The sequence below is a fragment of the Rosa chinensis genome, chromosome 7 (genome assembly GCF_002994745.2).
Source record: "Rosa chinensis cultivar Old Blush chromosome 7, RchiOBHm-V2, whole genome shotgun sequence".
Taxonomy (NCBI): domain Eukaryota; kingdom Viridiplantae; phylum Streptophyta; class Magnoliopsida; order Rosales; family Rosaceae; genus Rosa; species Rosa chinensis.
The window spans coordinates 48844381-48863700 of record NC_037094.1 but is presented as its reverse complement, the minus strand read 5'-3'; the positions used below and the strand labels follow the sequence as shown (position 1 = coordinate 48863700).

The 19320-nt window shown below is 40.2% G+C and overlaps 2 protein-coding genes and 1 pseudogene across 2 annotated transcripts; 1 reads left to right on the top strand and 2 right to left on the bottom strand.

Annotated features, from left to right (window-relative positions):
* Positions 1 to 253: 253 nt before the first annotated feature.
* On the top strand, positions 254 to 3277 carry LOC112178069 (uncharacterized protein K02A2.6-like). The gene has a single exon (XM_024316281.1). It carries the CDS (start codon positions 254 to 256, stop codon positions 3275 to 3277), a length of 3024 nt encoding a protein of 1007 aa, XP_024172049.1.
* An 876-nt stretch (positions 3278 to 4153) lies between these two features.
* On the bottom strand, positions 4154 to 8181 carry LOC112178068. The gene is made up of 3 exons (XM_024316280.2): positions 5249 to 8181; positions 5061 to 5162; positions 4154 to 4970 (listed from the first exon to the last, which is right to left on the bottom strand). Exons 1-3 carry the CDS (start codon positions 7076 to 7078, stop codon positions 4326 to 4328), a joined length of 2577 nt encoding a protein of 858 aa, XP_024172048.2. The 5' UTR covers positions 7079 to 8181; the 3' UTR covers positions 4154 to 4325.
* A 2987-nt stretch (positions 8182 to 11168) lies between these two features.
* LOC112178067 lies at positions 11169 to 18484 on the bottom strand (annotated as a pseudogene).
* Positions 18485 to 19320: the final 836 nt, after the last annotated feature.

The following is a 19320-nucleotide window of genomic DNA, read 5'->3' as shown; positions in this document are numbered from 1 at the left end:
TGGGGCTGAAACCGTGTTGGAAGACTCGAAGCGCCCAGCCTTGGCTAAACTTTTTGACTCAGTTCTCAATGAGTAACAACAACAAAGCAGATAAAAGGATGGCCGCAGTTGAGCTTTCAATGAGCAACTTGCTGGCCTATTGGCATGAAAGGGCCGCTCAGAGAGGCGCGGCCATTAACTTGGCTGAATTTTTATCAGAAGGTAAGCATGAAGAAGAAATTCAAATACAAGACCTCGGCCCAGCCCGGCCGAGATGGAGGACACAGTAGCAGAGGTAGAAGATCCCCGGGAAGAAATCAATCTTGGCACCCCTGAGAACCCGAAGCCTCTCTTTATAAGCAAACTGCTTCCCAGTGAGTTTAAAAAGGAATTAATAGTTTTACTTAGGGAATTTAAAGATTGTTTTGCTTGGGATTATCATGAAATGCCCGGATTAGACCGGAGGGTTGTAGAACATAGATTACCTCTGTATGAAAATTGTAAACCACATAAACAGCCACCACGGCGCTTTTCCGCCGAGGTGCAGCTTGAAATAAAAAATGAGATAGAAAGATTGCTCTATGCTGGTTTTATTCGTACTGCTAGATATGTAGAGTGGATTTCTAATGTAGTGCCAGTTAAAAAGAAAAATGGGAAAATCAGAGTATGCATTGATTTTCAGAACTTGAATACGGCCACTCCTAAGGATGAATATCCAATGCCGATGGCTGACTTACTTGTAGATGGAGCGGCACGTCATGAAATTTTGTCTTTCATGGACGGACATGCCGGATACAATCAAATATTCATTGCTGAAGAAGATGTACATAAGACAGCGTTTAGGTGTCCTGGAGCTCTTGGGACATACGAGTGGGTTGTTATGCCTTTTGGCTTAAAAAATGCAGGGGCCACGTATCAGCGGGCTATGAACATGATCTTTCATGATCTGATTGGCAAGACAATTGAAGTGTATATAGATGACGTGGTTGTCAAATCCAATAAACGACAAAATCATCTAGTTGATCTACGGCAAGCCTTTGAAAGAATGAGAGCTCATCAGTTAAAAATGAACCCACAAAAATGTATTTTTGGGGTCTCAGCTGGTAATTTCATGGGCTTCCTTGTGCATCAAATGGGCATTGAAGTGGATAAAAATAAGGCTAAGTCCATCATCAGTGCACCACCACCAACAAATAAGAAAGAATTACAATCCTTTCTTGGGAAAGTAAATTTTTTACGGCGATTCATTGCCAATTCAGCTGGAAAAATACAACCTTTTTCATCGTTATTAAGACTCAAAGCTGAGGAACCCTTCACATGGGGAGTTGAACATCAACAGGCTTTTGACGAGATTAAGTGTTATTTAGCAAACCCACCAGTACTGATGCCCCCTGTCCGAGGTCGGCCATTGAAATTGTACATAGCCGCGGCCGAAAACTCAATTGGTGGCTTTTTAGCCCAAGACAATGACCGAGGAAAGGAACGAGCCGTGTACTATTTAAGTAGAATTTTAACGGCTGTGGAGGAGAGATATACACCAATCGAAAAGCTGTGCTTGGCCTTGTATTTTTCGGCAATAAAACTACGACATTATATGTTGCCGTCCGTGGTGCAAGTCATATCTAAGACAGATTTAATCAAGTATATGCTCACTCGTCCCATTATCCGAGGACGAATTGGCAAGTGGACAATGGCCCTCTTAGAGTTTACTTTCAAATATGTTTCGCAGAAATCGGTGAAAGGACAGGCTTTAGCCGATTTCCTGGCGCACCACCCCTCTGAAGAAATAGAGTCCATGGAAGAAGTGGAGATTGGGACTATTGATGTAGTATCCATGCAGAATAACTTCTGGACCATGCATTTTGATGGTTCAAGCACGGAAACTTCAGCTGGGGCTGGAGTTGTGATCGAGTCCCCTGAAGGACAGGTGTTTCGCTTTGCGTGTCAACTTGATTTCGCTTGCACGAATAACCAAGCTGAGTATGAAGCCTTGATTATTGGCATGGAAATGCTACAAGAAATGGGGGCTCGGAGGGTATTAATAATTGGAGATTCACAACTTGTTATTAATCAATTGGTGAAAGAGTTCAAATGCACAAGTTGGTTATTACTACCATATTACGCCTTAGCAGACCAGTTAGCTGAGGCTTTTGATAGGGTAAGTTTTTCCCACGTGCGGCGTAAAGATAACTCTGATGCCAATGAATTGGCACAGCTTGCTTCAGGTATGAGTTTGACAAAAAGTGAGGAAAATCAAACCATCAAGATATCGAAGAGAACAATGCCTGCTTTGCATGAGCGTGGTGTGCCAATGGAGATTTTTGTGGTTACTGTGGACCCATCTGATTGGAGATATCCCATCATTAGATTCCATGACAACCCAGAGGGCAGCCATGACCATAAAACAAAATATTTGGCTCAAAATTTTGTTCTCTACAAAGACCAGTTATATCGTAAAAGTGCAGATGATTTGTTGCTGTTATGTCTTGGAGGGCAAGATGTCATGAATGTGATGCATGAAGTGCATGAAGGAATTTGTGGAGCTCATCAAGCTGGAATAAAAATGCGTTGGTTAATTCGAAGACATGGTTACTATTGGCCAACTATTCTGAAAGATTGTATTGAGTATGCTCGTAGTTGCAAGAAGTGTCAGATTCACGGACCTCTCCAGAGAGTACCTGCTGAGTTATTACATCTGATAGTTAAGCCATGGCCGTTTCGAAGCTGGGCCATGGATATTATTGGAAAGATCCATCCAGCGTCCTCTAAACAACATGTTTGGATCCTAGTGGCTACTGATTATTTCACAAAATGGGTTGAGGCCAAGCCGTACACTTCTATTTCTAGTGAAACAGTGATTGCTTTCATTAAGCAGGAGATAGTTCATAGATTTGGAGTTCCAGAGACTATTACGGCCGACCGTGGATCAGTATTTATATCGGAAGCTATGCACACGGTGGCCAATGATCTGGGAATCAAAATGATCCACTCTACCCCGTATTACCCAAAAGCAAATGGTCAAGTCGAAGCTGCCAACAAGGTAGTTATCAATGTTCTAAAAAGAATGATTAATGACAAGCCACGTGATTGGCATAACATTTTGTCTGAGACTTTGTGGGCACTTCGGACTTCAAAGCGGTCTGCAACCGGAACTACCCCATTCGCCTTGACATATGGCCATGATGCCATGCTCCCAGTTGAAATAAAGATTAAGGCTATACGGGTGGCAGAGCAGAACAATTTAACAACCGGGGATTATACTCAAGCTATGTTACAGGATTTGGAGGATCTTGATTGAGCTAGATTGGATGCTTACAACCGTATAGAAGCTCAGAAACGCGCTGTGGCACGAGCTTATGATAAGCGAGTCAAAGGGAAAACATTTGCTGAAGAGGATCTGGTTTGGAAGGCAGTACTACCTGAAACTGCAAAAGATCCAAAGTATGGAAAATGGTCACCAAAATGGGAGGGGCCATTTATTGTTCATCGGATCCTTGGAAATGGGGCTTACCATCTTCGGAATCGAGATGGTGAATTGCATTATATGCCCATAAATGGCCAACATTTAAAGAGGTACTACCCTACTGCATTGGAGATGCTGGAACATGATTCATGATTAAAGTGATCCGACTGTGCAAATAGTCGTCTCACTTGGGGGGGATTCGAAACGATATAATAATCTAGCAGTGAGACAAGACAGGTTGGTTGATAACTTGATCGAGGTTCTAGCTGAGGTTTGGCTAAGCCTAGCCGTGGATCAGTTGAATTTGTCCAGGATTGAATCGGGTTAGGTCAATAACTTATTTCAGATTATTCTAGCTGACGTTCGGCTAATCCTAGCTGAAGATTGGATATATGGTTTGGTTGATCAAGTTTGTCCTAGCCGAGGCACAGCTGACCTTATTTAGGATTCGGCTTAAATTTTGAGCCGTGAAAAGTTACTAAAGTTTCTATCGCTAGCCCATAGCGGTAATTGCAGTAATTTAAGAGTTCTAATGAATGTGAATTAGCCAAAGGTTCGGCTAATCCTAGCCAAGAATCGGATATGGGCTAGTCAATTAAGTCCGTCCTAGCCGAGGTTAAGTTGATCTTAGTCAAGGTTCGGCTCAATGGTGGGCCATCAAAAGTTAATTTGGGTGATATCAAAAAAAAAAAAAAAAAAAACACGAAGCCAAATTAAAAAGGCCAAAATCAAGGCCGAGGCCTAAGTAGCCGAACATATATAGGAAGACAAAGCCGAATTAAAACGGCTAAAAAAAAAAAAAAAATTATCAAGGCCGAAGTTTAAATAGCCGAAGAAAAAAAAAAGGGGGTCACAGCAAAAGGTTGTGCTTAAGCCGAGGAAATCAAAGAAGAATCTTCCTCCATGCGTCCCAGTCAATACTAGTCGTGGTCAGCACGCTGTCAATTTCTTCTTTCTTAGCCAAGAATTCTTGAGTAGCTTTGCCATGCCTTGAGAAAATTTCAAGCTCACGGTGATGTTCGCTAGATTGTTGCTGGATAGTAGCTGTCGTCTGAGTCATACGGTCGCGAACTGCAATCACATGCTTCTCCAACTCGGCTAATTCTTGAACATCTTTGTCATAACTACGGCGCAACTCTATTAGCTGTGCGGCTCGAGAACTTTGTCGTGCAACAATATCTCCATAATTTCTTTCAAGTCTACGGCCGGTGTCCCACTTTTTGAGAGCAGTGATGTAAACAGGAATGCTAGCATCCATAATCTCAAGGTGTTCTTCAATTTTTTGTGTTTTTTCATGACTAAAATGGTGCGCCGAGATCAAAACGTTTAGCTCCTCCTTGAAACGGCTGTAAAGGTTATCACCGACCACACCTACAAGTTCAGTATGACAAAGATCCTCTACAAACTTGGCCGCGACTGCTATTTGGTCATGGTTGACCATATCTTGTTCATGGCTAGTTTGTTGATCGGTGAGCTTGTCTAGCAAAGCTAAGGTATCTGCTGATAGAAGATGAGTTGGTGGAATGACCTGAACAAAAAAAAATAAATAAATAAATAAAAAAATGAGTGTGGGTGCAATCATACCAGGTTCATTTAAATTCCAAATTTAGCAAATTACCTGATTAGTTTGTTGATATTGGAAGCTTGTTGTCTCTTCTACAATCTCGATTGGAGAAGGTTCATGATAATATGATGTTTGATTTGGCTCAAAAGATTTTTCCTGCCAATAGATTATTTAGAGCCATGTAAAAAAAAAAAAAAAAAAAAAAGAGAAAATTTCATGAGACAAGGGAAAGAGGAAAATACCTCATCATCCTTGGGTACGGATTGAGCAGAATCTTCAATTGACATGGTGTCTTTACTTTCCACCCAAGTCTTATTGGCAGCTTCATTATCGTCGAGGAATAATTCTACTGTGTGGTTGCTGTCACTAGAGTTAGAAGGAGAGATTTCAGTAATATCGGTAATAAAAATGGTGTTTCGTTTTTTTGAGGCCGACTGATTCTCTCCATCTCGGTTATTTGGGCTAGCCAAATCTTCATCGGTTCGTCCCCTTTTCTGAGCTCGCCGATACTCAGGACCATTGGAGATACCTTTTAATATTCGTGTTGTGAATAGGTCCATTAGATCTGCATTGACAAATTTTGAAGAGTAACTTGACCACCAGATAGAAAAAGGAGGAGTTGGTCTACTGCTTGGTTGAAATATTCTCATCTTAAAACGGTTGAAGTGTTGACGGAAGCGTTTTGAAACCGGGATGCACAAGCTCTTTGATCTGAACTTCCGGCGCCATGAACTCAAAAGATTTTCAGAATGTTGATATGGGACAGGGCAACTTTGCATAAATCCAAACTGACGAGCGAAGTAGTTGGGGAGGTAAATCTCAACACCTGGTTTGTATTTGCTGGAGGTTGCAAGCCCATAATGCAGATCCCGTGAAATTAGAAAGCTGGCCCAAGTTTCTCTTAATTGAACTTCACTAAGAACTTCTGATGGTTCATTCAAACCGAGTGCAGTGGAGGCTGGATGCCATTGAGAATAGCAGACAGAGAAGCTCTCTAAACTTCTAAGTGTGTAGAACATCTTAAAGCAGTCTGCAAAAGACATGTGGGATGAAGATGTAGCCATAAGGTATTGGCCGTACATAACATCATGGTTGTATTCGGGCCGAGCAACAGATAATTGAGGAAAATAAGTTCGTAGCCACAGTTGGAACATCCAAAGTGGACCGCCAACATTAGGATTCATGCGGTCAGTCACAATACGGTGTAAACTTCTATAAAGATGCGCAAGAACAAATGGGCCAAGGGCTAGTTTGGTACCAGAAGCTAGGGCCTCGGCTATTGCTGCATAGTCACGAGGGCACTGTCCTGACTTACAACAAAATACGTACTTGCATAACCAATAGAACAAGAAAGCCGCGTGTTCATACTTTTTGACCGGTTGTCTTTCTGAAGATTCTTTTGAGTCGACCACACCATATGTGTTATACAAAGTGCTATAGTTGCGGTGCCTCTTCGATTCGTTTGTAGCATCCATTTGTTCTTCTTTATCATCATGTTTGGGAGGAAGAAAGCTATCCATAAAAGCTGTTGGAAGACTGTGGTTTGCATTAATTTCAATACCAATGGGTGATAAGCCAGTAATAGTACATATGTCCAAAATTGTAGGACTCATGTAGCCTAATGGCAGATTCATGGTATTAGTAGCAGAGGCCCAAAAACATAGTGCTGCCGCTAACATGGGTTTTTCTGCCACTATTTCTTGTTCCGTGAGTTTGATGGCATGAAAGATACCAATTTCTTTCCAAAGGTTGCCGAAGTAATGCTCCATTCTTGGAACCCATGCTTTCCATTCGTCTGTAAGAGTTGGCCAACCTTGTGGCTTCCCAGCACGCCACGAAGACCAGTCACGTTCAGAAAAATGCCACGAGGTGTCAATTTGGTATTCATCAAGAACCTGTGAGATTACTTGCGGCATGCCTCTAGGAAAGTGAGGACCCAAATAACAGGATGGTGGATTGTCCCCTGATAATTCATGAATTACTCCTTCATGCACCGCATCCTCCATTGACGATAGAGCTTGGTTGAATTTCGTTGAAAATTCTATAGCCTCTTCTTTTACCACATCATCCATGATGAGATTGGAGGGATCACTGCAAGCTACTGAATTTTTTCTTTTACAAGGGAAAGCTGCATAAGAGACTCGTTTTTGTAGAATTTTGGTAAGCAGAATTCTTATTCAATAAGGAATCCACGTACAGGGGAAGAAATCTGAAATAATTCCTACACATCATGGACTCTGCTGCACTTCCTTTTATAAATCCTTCTTTGATACGGAATGGATATCTAATGAGATGTGCTCTGGGATCTATTTAATTAATGGAACTAATTAATTAAATATTTGATTCCACAATCTTTGGTGCAATTAATTGCATGGCAGCCACGGGAGGGCCACCATTCCATTACTTAAATATTTAAATCCTTGGTTTAATTGAATGGTAGCCACGTGATGGCAGCCATTCCATTAGTTAAATATTTGTTTCTACTCCTTGGTTTAATTGCATGGTAGCCACGTGATGGAAGTCATTCCATGATTGAATATTGCAATGGCAGCCATTCCATAATAATCATTAACATGAATAAATGGATTAAATATTATATTATTTAATTCTTGGTTCAAATGAAGGATGGCAGCCATTCCATGAAATTAAAGATGCGGCAGAGCAGAGGGAAGTATGTGATATCACTTGACATGGACTTGAGTTAATCCAGTTAATTCAAGGGAAGAAACGTACATGCATTCACGTTTCCTTAAAAGATAAGAATATTGCTATGGAATGCTCGGCAAACTCTAGGGCCGAAATTTATAAATAAAAAAATTCGCAACTCAGCTTATCCTGAGCTATATATTTATATATATATATATATACAGAGACTCGGCTAGAATTACTGATTCATGAAGCCGAGATCTATAAATTATTTCAGCTCGGCTAGCTATTTTTGAAGCCGAAGTTTAAAAAATTCACGGTCAAGGTAGGCTGAGGAACAACAATTGAAGTCAAACTTATGGCCAAATAAGGCCGCAATCAGAGGCCAGCCCAGTTGAGTTGTTTACAAAGAATGGAAGCGTACCAGACATGGCATGGTGTAGGTAATTGGAGCAGATAAGTTAGAGAAAGTTGGCCCTTGCCAAACCAAAGTACATCAGTAAACCTACAATCCCTTAACCACTCGGCATTGAAGCCGAAACCACTCGGCATTGAAGCCGAAGCTCAAGGGACTGGGAGGCTCTGTTTGAACCTAAATTTGGCAAGACCTACGTGACGTTAAGCCTGGGCCCACATGAAGCAGGCCCAGGTCATCGTGAGCTGTGATATAATATCCAGCTGAGGTCCGGCTCACTTCACCTCAGCCGAGGCCGACTCACTTTAGCCTGGCTCACTCCAGCCGAGGTCCGGCTTACTTCACCTCAGCTGAGTCCCGGCTCACTTCAACCTGGCTCCCTTTAGCCGAGGTCTGACTTGCTTCACCTCAGCCGAGATCCGGCTCACATGAGTCGATTTCTAATTTACTTGTGGTTGAGAAAGTCTTATCCAATGCCGTTTCAATTGGCCAGAGACACTGATGGCAGGACATTATGAGCAAATAAAAGCTACTGAATGACAAATTCTACTTTCAGAGACATTGCAGCACTAAGTGTGGCCGTTACAAAAGATAAGCATTGAAGAGTCATGATGGTTGATTGCCAGTTATGAACATCAAAGGAATTTTATTCATAGAATCCAATTTGTAATCAATCCAGTCTCACAATTAAAGTCGAGACTGTATTTGTTTTATTTATTTTGTACTATAAAAGGGGCCGTAGACATCTTTGTTAAAGGTCCACGACCAAAAACACAACAGCTCAATATAAATTCAACATTCTCAAATTCTCTATCGCATCTCTACATTCTATCAATCTAAATTATCCATCGTCAATTATTTTACTTACTGGTATTTTTCTTGTCTTTCCTGCCCTTTACATTCTTGCATATTTATTTTGTCGTTCTTTAATTCCTTGCTCGTTATTTTTCCTGCACTTACTTTTTTCACAAATCATATCAAGAAAATCATATAAACAAGTTTTTAGAATTCATGAGTTTCTTCGTCCGAACTAGTATTGAATCAAGGCATCAGGGTAACACCTTATATTTTGATTTTGTTTCACTGTGACTTGTGAGTATCTGGATCCTATAGATTTATCAATTATCACTCGCACTTTCACATTCACTCACCGAGTTGCACAGCACGAACACTCCGGCTAGCAAAGCCGAATCGTGTAAAGTCCTTGCATCCAAGGCAGAGAGAACCCCACGGCCGAGATCGATCCTTCCTCGGCCCACAATCGACTGATTAGAAATCAGATCAGCGCAAACTCTGTGACCTAGATCAAAACCTCGCTAGGCCTCTCGGCCGTGAGTTGGCACGCCCTCGCACACGTCACCAAGCCAGAAGGACACGTGTAAGCTAAGAAGACCTCGGCCGAGTGACACGTGGCCGAGACGATTTTTGAGCGAACAAGTATATGCAGAGATTACTATTATTTTGAATGGTGTGATTTTAATGTAGTCTTCTGAATTAATCGATATGTAGGGATTTTTATGATTTTGGAATGTTTCATTTTAGGTGATCACCTGAACTAAATTCTATTTAAGGATTACTAATTTTTACATTGTTTAAATCGTGAGTGCTATGATGGATTAAGATGTACATTTTTACTTTGTTGTTGCATTTTAAAATATTTTAAAATGTTACGAGGGTGACAAATGTTTTGTTTTCTGAGAAGGGAGTGATGATTTATGTGGTGCTGATTATTGATTTCACTTTTAACGTTACTTAGTTAACTTTAAGTAACTCACCGAATGGTGAGTTGAGAGTTAGAGCATGTGGGCGTTATTCTTGAGTTGGCTTACTTAAGCCTATTATGTGAAATTGATGATTGTTGTTCTGATATACGCATATTGATTTGTTTAGGTTGATATAACTTAAGCCTGTGTTTCTGTTTTGCTTGTTTGAGCTTACTCATACGAGCTTCAAAAGCTTACCGAGTTTGTTTGTTGCAATCCTGTGCACTATCTAATGATGCAGGGATTATGGGATTATTCTGCAGGTCATGGTACATGGTTGTTGAATGAGGCTCCCTGTTGCTATAGTAGAGTTCGGTATCCAATTGCGTTGTTTGTGTAGTGAGCGTGGTGATGCGCTTACTTCTTGAATCGTTTTTCAGTTTAATTTGTAAACTTCGTCTAATGTAATATATGACTTTAAAGAATGAGTCTGTATTGACATTGTGGGTTCAGAGCATCATTGTGTACTTGTTTTAAAAAGAAAAGAAAAAGCTCCCAAGTATTTTGTGTCAAGGTCTGAACCATCATGCTCGGAATATTTGTGATTGTTTAACTTGTTTATCGAAAATGTTCACCTGGTCAGTTATTGACCAAGAAAATAATGCTCAACCATCATTGGATTTAAATCCAATGGTAGAGAGAATTATTATTAAGTTGAGGTGTTTTGTTTTCCACCCTTTGATGTAAATTTAAGGGTTATTGAGTATAAATTCTTTGGTCAGCAACTGATCAGGTGAACACCACTGACTTGTTTATTATTTATGCTTGAAAATTGGGGCATGACATTATGACGGCAGGACTCCTACTTCTTATCCATCAAGGCATGGCCAATGTGGACCTTGAAACTAACTGTTATGCAGTGGATAATGCACTCAAGAGTGTGACGAAGGACTTCTCTGAGGTAGGTTGTATTGTGGGAGATAGTAAAGCTTATTTGAGTTTTGTTCCTTCCTTTACTCTACGACTTATTTTTGTGAAGCAAATGGTGTGTTAATTTGTCACTCTTTATCAGTATTTTGTTTTGTTAATTTGTTCCATGTCATTGGTTAGGGATGCAAACATAGGTTATTAAGATGTTTCCTCCGTTCACGTTTGGATTGCGGATTAGCCACATTGACTACCTATTATGTCATTGTGTCCAATGTACTATATGTAAATGCAATTAATCATACAAAGATACTCTAGTTCTGTTTCATTTTTATATATGAAAGACAAATATATTTTCAATCTTAATTTGAATAGACATGATCAAGCAAAACTAAAGTATAATTCTTTGCAGCTTCATATCAAACATTGAATAGCAACAATGATAAAGTCAGATCGACAACTCATCCTAGACTAAACTGACCCATTGTCGATTAATGAACTTGAAACAACATGCTCATGCTCGCTTGATCCATCTTGATATGGAATTTCAACACCTACATAGTTTTGTTCTGTAACAAAAGTCATTTTTGACATTTGGATGACTTCCAACTTAGTTCTGACCTCTCTCATAGTAGGGCACTTCTTTCCATTCAAATCCAAACATCTATTCGCAAGGTCAGCAAATATTCTAATCTCACTTTTGGAACCCTCCTTTAAAACCTATGCATCAACAATTTCAAATAAACGATTTTTTTGCATCAGTATAGTGAAACATGCAACAAGACTATGGTATTCTTCCTGTTGTTTGAACACTTTTATAATGGAAACTGGCTTCTTCCCTGTTAAGAGCTCAACAAGGACAACCCCGAAGCTATACACATCACTTTTCTTCGTAAATTTACTTGATCGAAAGTACTCAGGGTCCAAGTAACCGAATGTTCCATGTACAAGTGTGGTCAAGTGAGTTTGGTCAATGGCAACTAATCTAGAAGTTCCAAAATCAGCAATTTTAGCTCTGTATTTTTCATCTAAGAGAATGTTGCTAGACTTAATGTCTCTATGATAAATGGGACATGAAGCTGTAGCATGTAAGTAGGAAAGAGCTCCAGCAATTTCTATGGCAATACGTAAGCGCATTTCCCATGTAAGTGGAAACTCTTCAATCGATGTACTGGAAAAGCGTTCCATTAGGTATGAATTCATAGACTAAAAGCGGAACCTCAGTCTCCAAATAACAACCCAGAAATTTAACCACATTTCTATGTTTGATTTCCGAAAGTATGACAGCCTCATTGATGAACTGTGCAAGTTTGCCATGACCTCCATGTCCAAGAATTCTATTGATACTAAAATTGTCAGTGGACTTCTCTAATTCTTCTGATTTGAAGAGCTTGATCTTATCACCGTTAAATTTAGCAATCTGTAATTGTTGCTCCAACAATAAACCACCATTTCTCTTGTAGAACAATTTCTTGCGGATAATATTTTTCTGTCTATTTATGACTGTGTAAACATACCATGCAGCAATGAGCAGCAACAACAGTGCAAAGCCCAGAAGAATACCTATTTAAAACACAATCAAATTAGTAAGAGAGGCATGTATGATGTAGGACAAGGAAGTGGCTGGTTTAATCAGAAAAAGAGAAAAATAAAAAAGTGGTTGGTAATCAGAAAAATGAAAATGAAAATGAATAATGTTGTAAACCAACCACATTTTTTTTTCTACATCAACAAAGTGACAAATGGTTTGTAAAACAATAAAGCTCAGTCTGTTTTATACTTTTCCTGATAGTTATATTCAACTACTTCTCTAAACTTTGAATTGGCTCTTTTAGTTTTATACAAGAGAACTTATTCTTGGTCCCAGATTTTCTTATCAATTAAACTATAAACTAATGAGCTTATAGTATATGATTATGAAACATTAATATAGAAAACCCTCCTAGCTTGCTCAATTCACCCACACTTCCTTAGTCGATCTCTTTCCGTCATTCCTAAAGCCCTTATTGGTTATTCATCTACCTTTTTCATGATATATGAACCTTTTGTTTTGCCTTTTCAGTAGTTAATTCTTCTACCTCCCAACTCCAATTTTAACATAATGTTCAAAGAAGATTCATAAAACAAACTTATTAGAACTAAATTCAGTTTGCTCCCTCAAATTTTGGGTCAAACATCGGTTTGGTCCCTGATTTTTTTTTTAATCGCGATCATCCCTGCAGTTTTAAATTGCATCAGCGGCTTTTAAATTTCAAAAGCGCCTTTATTTGTGAGGTCACATGCTGACTTGGCACAGACATAAGGACGCACTTTTCAAACTTTGACCCTCAATTTGGTTGAAATATCCAAACTACCCCTTGTTACCCTAATTTTCATCGCCTCTGTCTCTATTTGGTTTCAGATGGAAAACAACGATGAATTTGGATTCGGCTAGAGACAATTGAGATCAAGCCTAGACGAGATCCTAGCTCAAGCTCCTCCTTCTCAATCCAATCCCAATCCCAAACCCTAATTCCTGATTTGACCAAAGATGATTAAGATCAAGCCTAGACTTGCTTCTTCAGATATATAATCTTTAGTTAATTAAGACGATGATGATATTGAGATCAAGCCGTAATCAGTTACCATAGATACCAACCTATTTCATAAGAAAGTACATCCACTGTTGCCAGCCTCCATAAGAGACCACCAAAGCCGCGCATCACTGCACCACTGCACTTCAATCTTCATCTATTTTCGGTCAATTCTTCCACACACCGTTCCCACTAACGAGCTGGGCCAAGCCGATTACCAAATCCCAAAAGCCTTTCCGTCGACCTGACATCGGAGAACCCTACACGTGTCATCACGAGACTCCAGGTTTCTCCAGTCTTACTTCTCCGAATCAAATTGAACCAAATCACCTCCATATATAACGCCTCTCCTTATACTAGAATCCGATAACATCGACCTCTCATTTCTGCCAGAACTACCACACGCCACTGCTGGTGGGTGGATTTCCATAGCTCCAACATGAACGTACATCGGCCTGTTCGTTCTACTTTCAAGATCAAGGGTGATGGAGCATCCGAGCTAGATGCAGAATTTGTGGGAGGTTTAGTCTCTGCATAACTAGATTAACGTGTTAAATCGAATGTTGGTGGATTGCAGCAATGATGGATTAACTCCTTCCTAGCTATCGGTGTGATTGTGATGGCTTCGGTAGTGTCGGTGGAGCTCGAATCTTTTAGGTTGGTGTTGTTGACCCCTTAGGTGGTATGGTGGAGCTCGATTTGTTTGTTTTGGTGTTGGTGATATCTTTGGAGGTAGTGGTGGAGCTCAAGTCCTTTGTGGTTGCGATAGTGATGGTGGTGGCTTTGGTAATGGTGGAGGAGAACTAGTATTCCTTGAGATGCATTGATCGCTCTAGGTTGTTTGTGGCGTTGGAATTGGAATGGATTGTGATGTTGGTTTTTGAATTGGGGTTGAATTTAGGGCTTTGAAGAGTGAGGTGGAGCAGCTCAAGGTATTGGCGAAGGAGAGGTTGAAGGAGAAGTTCACCAGGAATGGGAGATGTCCATTTTGCCCTTCTTAGGGGTTAAAAATCTAAAAGTCGGCCCTCATGTTCATGCTAAGTCAACATGTGACGTCACAAATGGAGGTGGTTTTGAAATTTGGACGTGGTTGATGCAATTGAAAAATGCAAAGATGATCGTGATTAAGGAAAAAAAAAATCAGAGACCAAATTGATGTTTGACCCAAAATTTGAGGGAGCAAACTGAATTTAGTCCAACTTATTACTTTACTAAAGTCTAGGGAATATAGGAAGCATACCAAAGACAATGAAGAGTAACTGGTTGGGCTGATAGCTATGATAGTAGTGTCTAGTTGAAAAGCATACAGCACCGCTCCACCCACTAAGAAATTCACAAGCAACGCTATCTATATTCGAGTAGCATATATGACCCCCACCAGTATCTTGACAAGCACCACCACTAAAATTCCATTTTCCGGCAGCAGGATCATCGCCCATACAATGAGTATCTTCCTGACACTTATCAATATCTGAAACATAACGAACTCTAAGATTAATAAAGGAATCGAATTCCATGCACGAATGAGTATGATGGCATGCATAATGTTAATAATAAATATGAGTAGATTGAGTCTTTTTCGGGCCAGAAAATATCACTTCTGTCAATGGGAATATCAAAGCAACCAAACAAGGCTACCCTAATGAAATTGGAGAGAGTATTTTGATTTACGTACCTTGGCAAGGTTCGGCAAGAAACGGGTTTCCATTATAGCCGGCCGGACATAAACACTCAAGCATTGGAAGATTGTTTGTTGGAGAAGTGGAATTATATAGATTGCAATACGGTGTTGGGTCATCCTCCCGTCGTATTATAAACTAGAAGAGACGAGTCTTATATGGTATACTCGCGTAAGTATAACCCAAAACTAAGGTTCTCATGATTTTTTAATATATTTTCAATGACGCGCGAACTATTCTTTTCTAAGCTCAACCTCCATTCTAGCACAACAGGAACGTTGTCCATATCCTTGACGTCTCTAAAGTTTGATAACTGAAACCATGCTTGCTCAACCAGAAATATAGCATTTGGTTGCTTTCCACTATCTGCTTGGGCAGATTCAAATTGCAACTGAGTACTTATCTCACTGAGATATTGAGGAAGAGTAGTCTGGCAACAGTTAGTACCAATACAACCATTAATGACGAAGGCGTTGTCAACACAAGTTGACATGCAGCCACCAACAATTTGATTATCTGACCGCATCAGTGCAAAGAAGCTGCAGCTGAATGCAGTAAATCTGTTATAGGACTGTGAGTATACAAAAGGACTTCCGGTGAAATTTGGCCCTAATTGACCAGCTTTCCTTCCTTCATAGAAAAAATGAACTGCTGTTTTAACCCGAAGTGTGCCATCAATAGAGATTTACAGCACCTCTAGCTTGGGATTACCTTTATTGGCTCAAAAATGGCTTGTGACGGCCGCTATAGTTGCGGCATTCTATCTCAAACCATTTGTCAATGTAACAATCTTTATTAGGTCCAATTCCAAAAGGGTACGGGATGCTAACTCCGCAAAGCTGTTGGCAATTAGGCTTTGCCATAGGTGGTGCTTGATTCGATGATGCTTCTGTACTCGTGTTCCATAACAAAAAAAATAATGAGAACATCAATGAGCAATTGCATATTGTACTTATTACCCTGTTTCTCTTAGCTGCTGCTGAGTTCTAAGAAGATAAAAGAAAATCAATCTGGCTTCGTCTTTTGTTGAGAATATGTATTTTTCTTGTACTAATATCTGACTATGAATTGCTGCCGGATTGGTTGTTGTTGCCTCATGGTATGTGCTTGTCTTTTAGCTCCTTGTTACGTATGTACTTCTGGATGCGTTTGTTTATCATATAGCTCTCTGGTTTTTCAAGAGTATATATTCGATTAATGGCTTATAAGGAACCAAAGAATTACTTGAGTCGTCATTGTTAACAATGTTGTGCAACGCATTTGAATGTAACCATGGCTGGCCATCTGCATGGTTTTTCACGATACATTAGTTGTGATGGATCATACATGCAATACAAGATGCAAAGTAGTGGCCAACTAACTTCCCATGTTCAAACTTATGGTATCTTACTGGACGGCCTATGTAATTACCAACAACTAGATATCACAATGGAACTGTTTAGAGAGTTGGAAGGCATGAAGTTAGATATAGATACTGTATTATATACAATATTCTTATTGAAGGTTTGGGTAAGGCTGGAAGAGTTGAATCTGCTAGGGAAACGTTTTGCAATTTATCATCATAAGGATTTCAACCTGATGTCAGGACACAAAATATAATGATTAATGACTTCGGAGTTGGGGCCACTATATTAGTTGAAGCAGCAAAGTTTCTAAAATAAATGGAAGATAAAAGTTTTTCTCCAGATCAATGCACCCATGACAAAATTATCCAAGGTCTTATTAAATTATTAATAACAATGAGACATTAGGGCCTATGGGACTAATGTATCTGCTACGAAATGGTGGAGAGGGGTCTCTCTGTAGATGTATCTACTACGAAATTGGTAGTTGGTTTACTACCTGAAGATAATGCAGATCCTGCTTTGCTGCCATTGTTAACAAATTCGTTTTGAAGTTAATTTGGATCTTTGATACAGAAAAACTCTCTCATTATCGTAGGGAAATTGGAAAGGCTGCACCTTGACCACTGTGGATGTATTATGTATGTTATTTGTCACTCCGTATTATGTATGCTTTTGTAGAGTACTAGCTAGATTTGTTGGCTATGAGTACGAGTGAAACATTGTAAGCTGCCAGTTGTGTGCTCTGATACTCGATATGACATATGAATTTACAGATTCGGGCTACGAAAGTGTGCTGATTGATTTTATTGAAAAGGAAAGCCCCATGAGAAAGTCTTCATCGACCAGTGTGAGCCTTTTTTTTAATTTTTTTTTGCAGAATTGTTAGCTTTTCAGAAGAGCCAATACACAATACAATATAATGCAAAAGCAGAATTGGTAAGGCGCAACTGGTGAATGTGCTTAAAGTTTTCCTCTGGCTGGAAAACAAATTAAAACTAAAGGCCATGCTGCTAGTCTGCTAAATGAATTTCCATCACTTCATGTCAACCTTTACATATATGTGTGAGGCAAAAGCATTTGAATCCCATGCTTACCATTAAATTTATACTGCACTCTTCAACTAGAAAAAAACATTTACAATATTGAAATTCATCAAGGAATCAAGCCATCTGGTGCTTATACAAATACATGCAACAAGTTAATGCTCAATAGTAAAACCCTGTGTAGTACAACAGAGATATAACTTGGCAAGACATCCAGAAGGCTTCAAGGCAATTCTTATGCTTACAAGGTTTTCATATATCCTGCCAAGATCGAAAACAAGAAAGGAGAGGTTTAAGAACAGTAAAAAAATGTAAGCTGAAACTGAGGAACTCTAGCTATATTTCAGCAAATAACATAATTAAGTTAAGCCAGTGATCTAACAGTCTAACACACAACAGTAAGATATATAAGACAATCAGAATAGAAAACACTAGAATTAGGTAAGCTAACCAATTTCAGTTGCTTCCCGTGATCCTACATTATTACATCCCATCCCTTCAGAAGCTACACAACAAATTTGGACATGATAGCTTCACTGAAAAATGTGGCTGGCAAACTCGATTACAATACAGGATAAAATGCTTATGGTTCATCACTATAGGATGTACGTATGCATCAAGAAGGAAAGTTTACCTACTTCCTACCTCACCCACTAAAAAACTAGAAGGAAAAAATTCAGTTTATCCCCCTGAACTTTGGGCCTAAAATCAGACTGGTCCTTAAACTTTTTTTTTAATCAGACTGGTCTTTGTACTCTCAAACAACATCACCCAAGTCCAAAATTAAATCTGGGTCCAAAAATGACGTCAGCTGCTGAGTTGAAACCGACAAGGGGGCCACACTTCAGTTTTTTAAATTCTCAAGGAGGGCAGAATGGACAATTCCAATTTAATATAATTTCTAATTTTTTTTCCTCTATACTCTCTCTCTCTCTCTACCTCGTCCGCCCTCATTCGGTTGTGGACTAGATCAGAAACGACGGAATCGTCCTCATCGTCCAAGAACGTCGAGTGGCCGCCATACTCATCCAGTTTCTGCTTCGACGATAGTCGCGCCGTCGAGGTCACCGCCACGCCCAAGCTGTTGTCGCTCCCGCTGCCGCGCTGGTGCGCAGCCCAATTGCCGACGGGGCTATTGCCTGACATTTACAGGTGGGCCCCACCCGCCAAAACGGTTCCGGTTTCTCCTCTCTCAATCTCTCTCTCTTTGTGTTTGAAATCAAAGCCCCCACTCTGAACTCTTTCCTTCTCCTCCTTCTTCTTCCGAACTCCCGCTCTCTCCTCCTCCTCCTTCTTCTTCATCTTCCGAACTCCCACTATCTCCTTCTCCTTCTTCTTCTTCATCCGAAATCATCAAATCCACCATACCAATTACGGTTGCACAATCATATCCCCTAGTTTACAGAACTAAGACAGGCTTCAATTTCCAACTTCCTGATCAACAATTCCAACTCTAATCCACCTAGTAGCTAACATTCAAGGAAGCACAACCAAATCTACCCAAAACCAAGGCAATTGGGGAGAAAGCCCCCAACTTTGAATCCCAGAAAACTTGAAATTGAGAAAATAAGGGAGACCCATAGGTTCTTCCACAGGTTTCTTCGCCGGCGGACTGCTGCTTGGCTTGGAGGAGGACGCCGGACTGGCGGATGGTTGTGCTTTGATTTCTTGTGTTGCGCAACAGATTTGGGGGTGTTGACATGGTCGGAGGAGGAGTAGGAGGAGGGAGGGCGTCGAAGTGTAGGGAGGTGCGGCACGTGGATCGGCGAGGATTGGAGGAGAGCAGAGTAGGAGGAGGAGAGAGAAAAGGCAATGAGGACTTGGGATTGGATAGAGAGTTGGAGGATCTCTTGGAGGATTTGGGATCAGATCGGAGACTGTGCAGCCTCCGCCATGAGGACTGCGCAGTGGAGAGAGAGAGAGAGAGGACTGCACAATGGAGTGAGAGAGAGTATAGAGAAAAAAATAAAAAATATATTAAA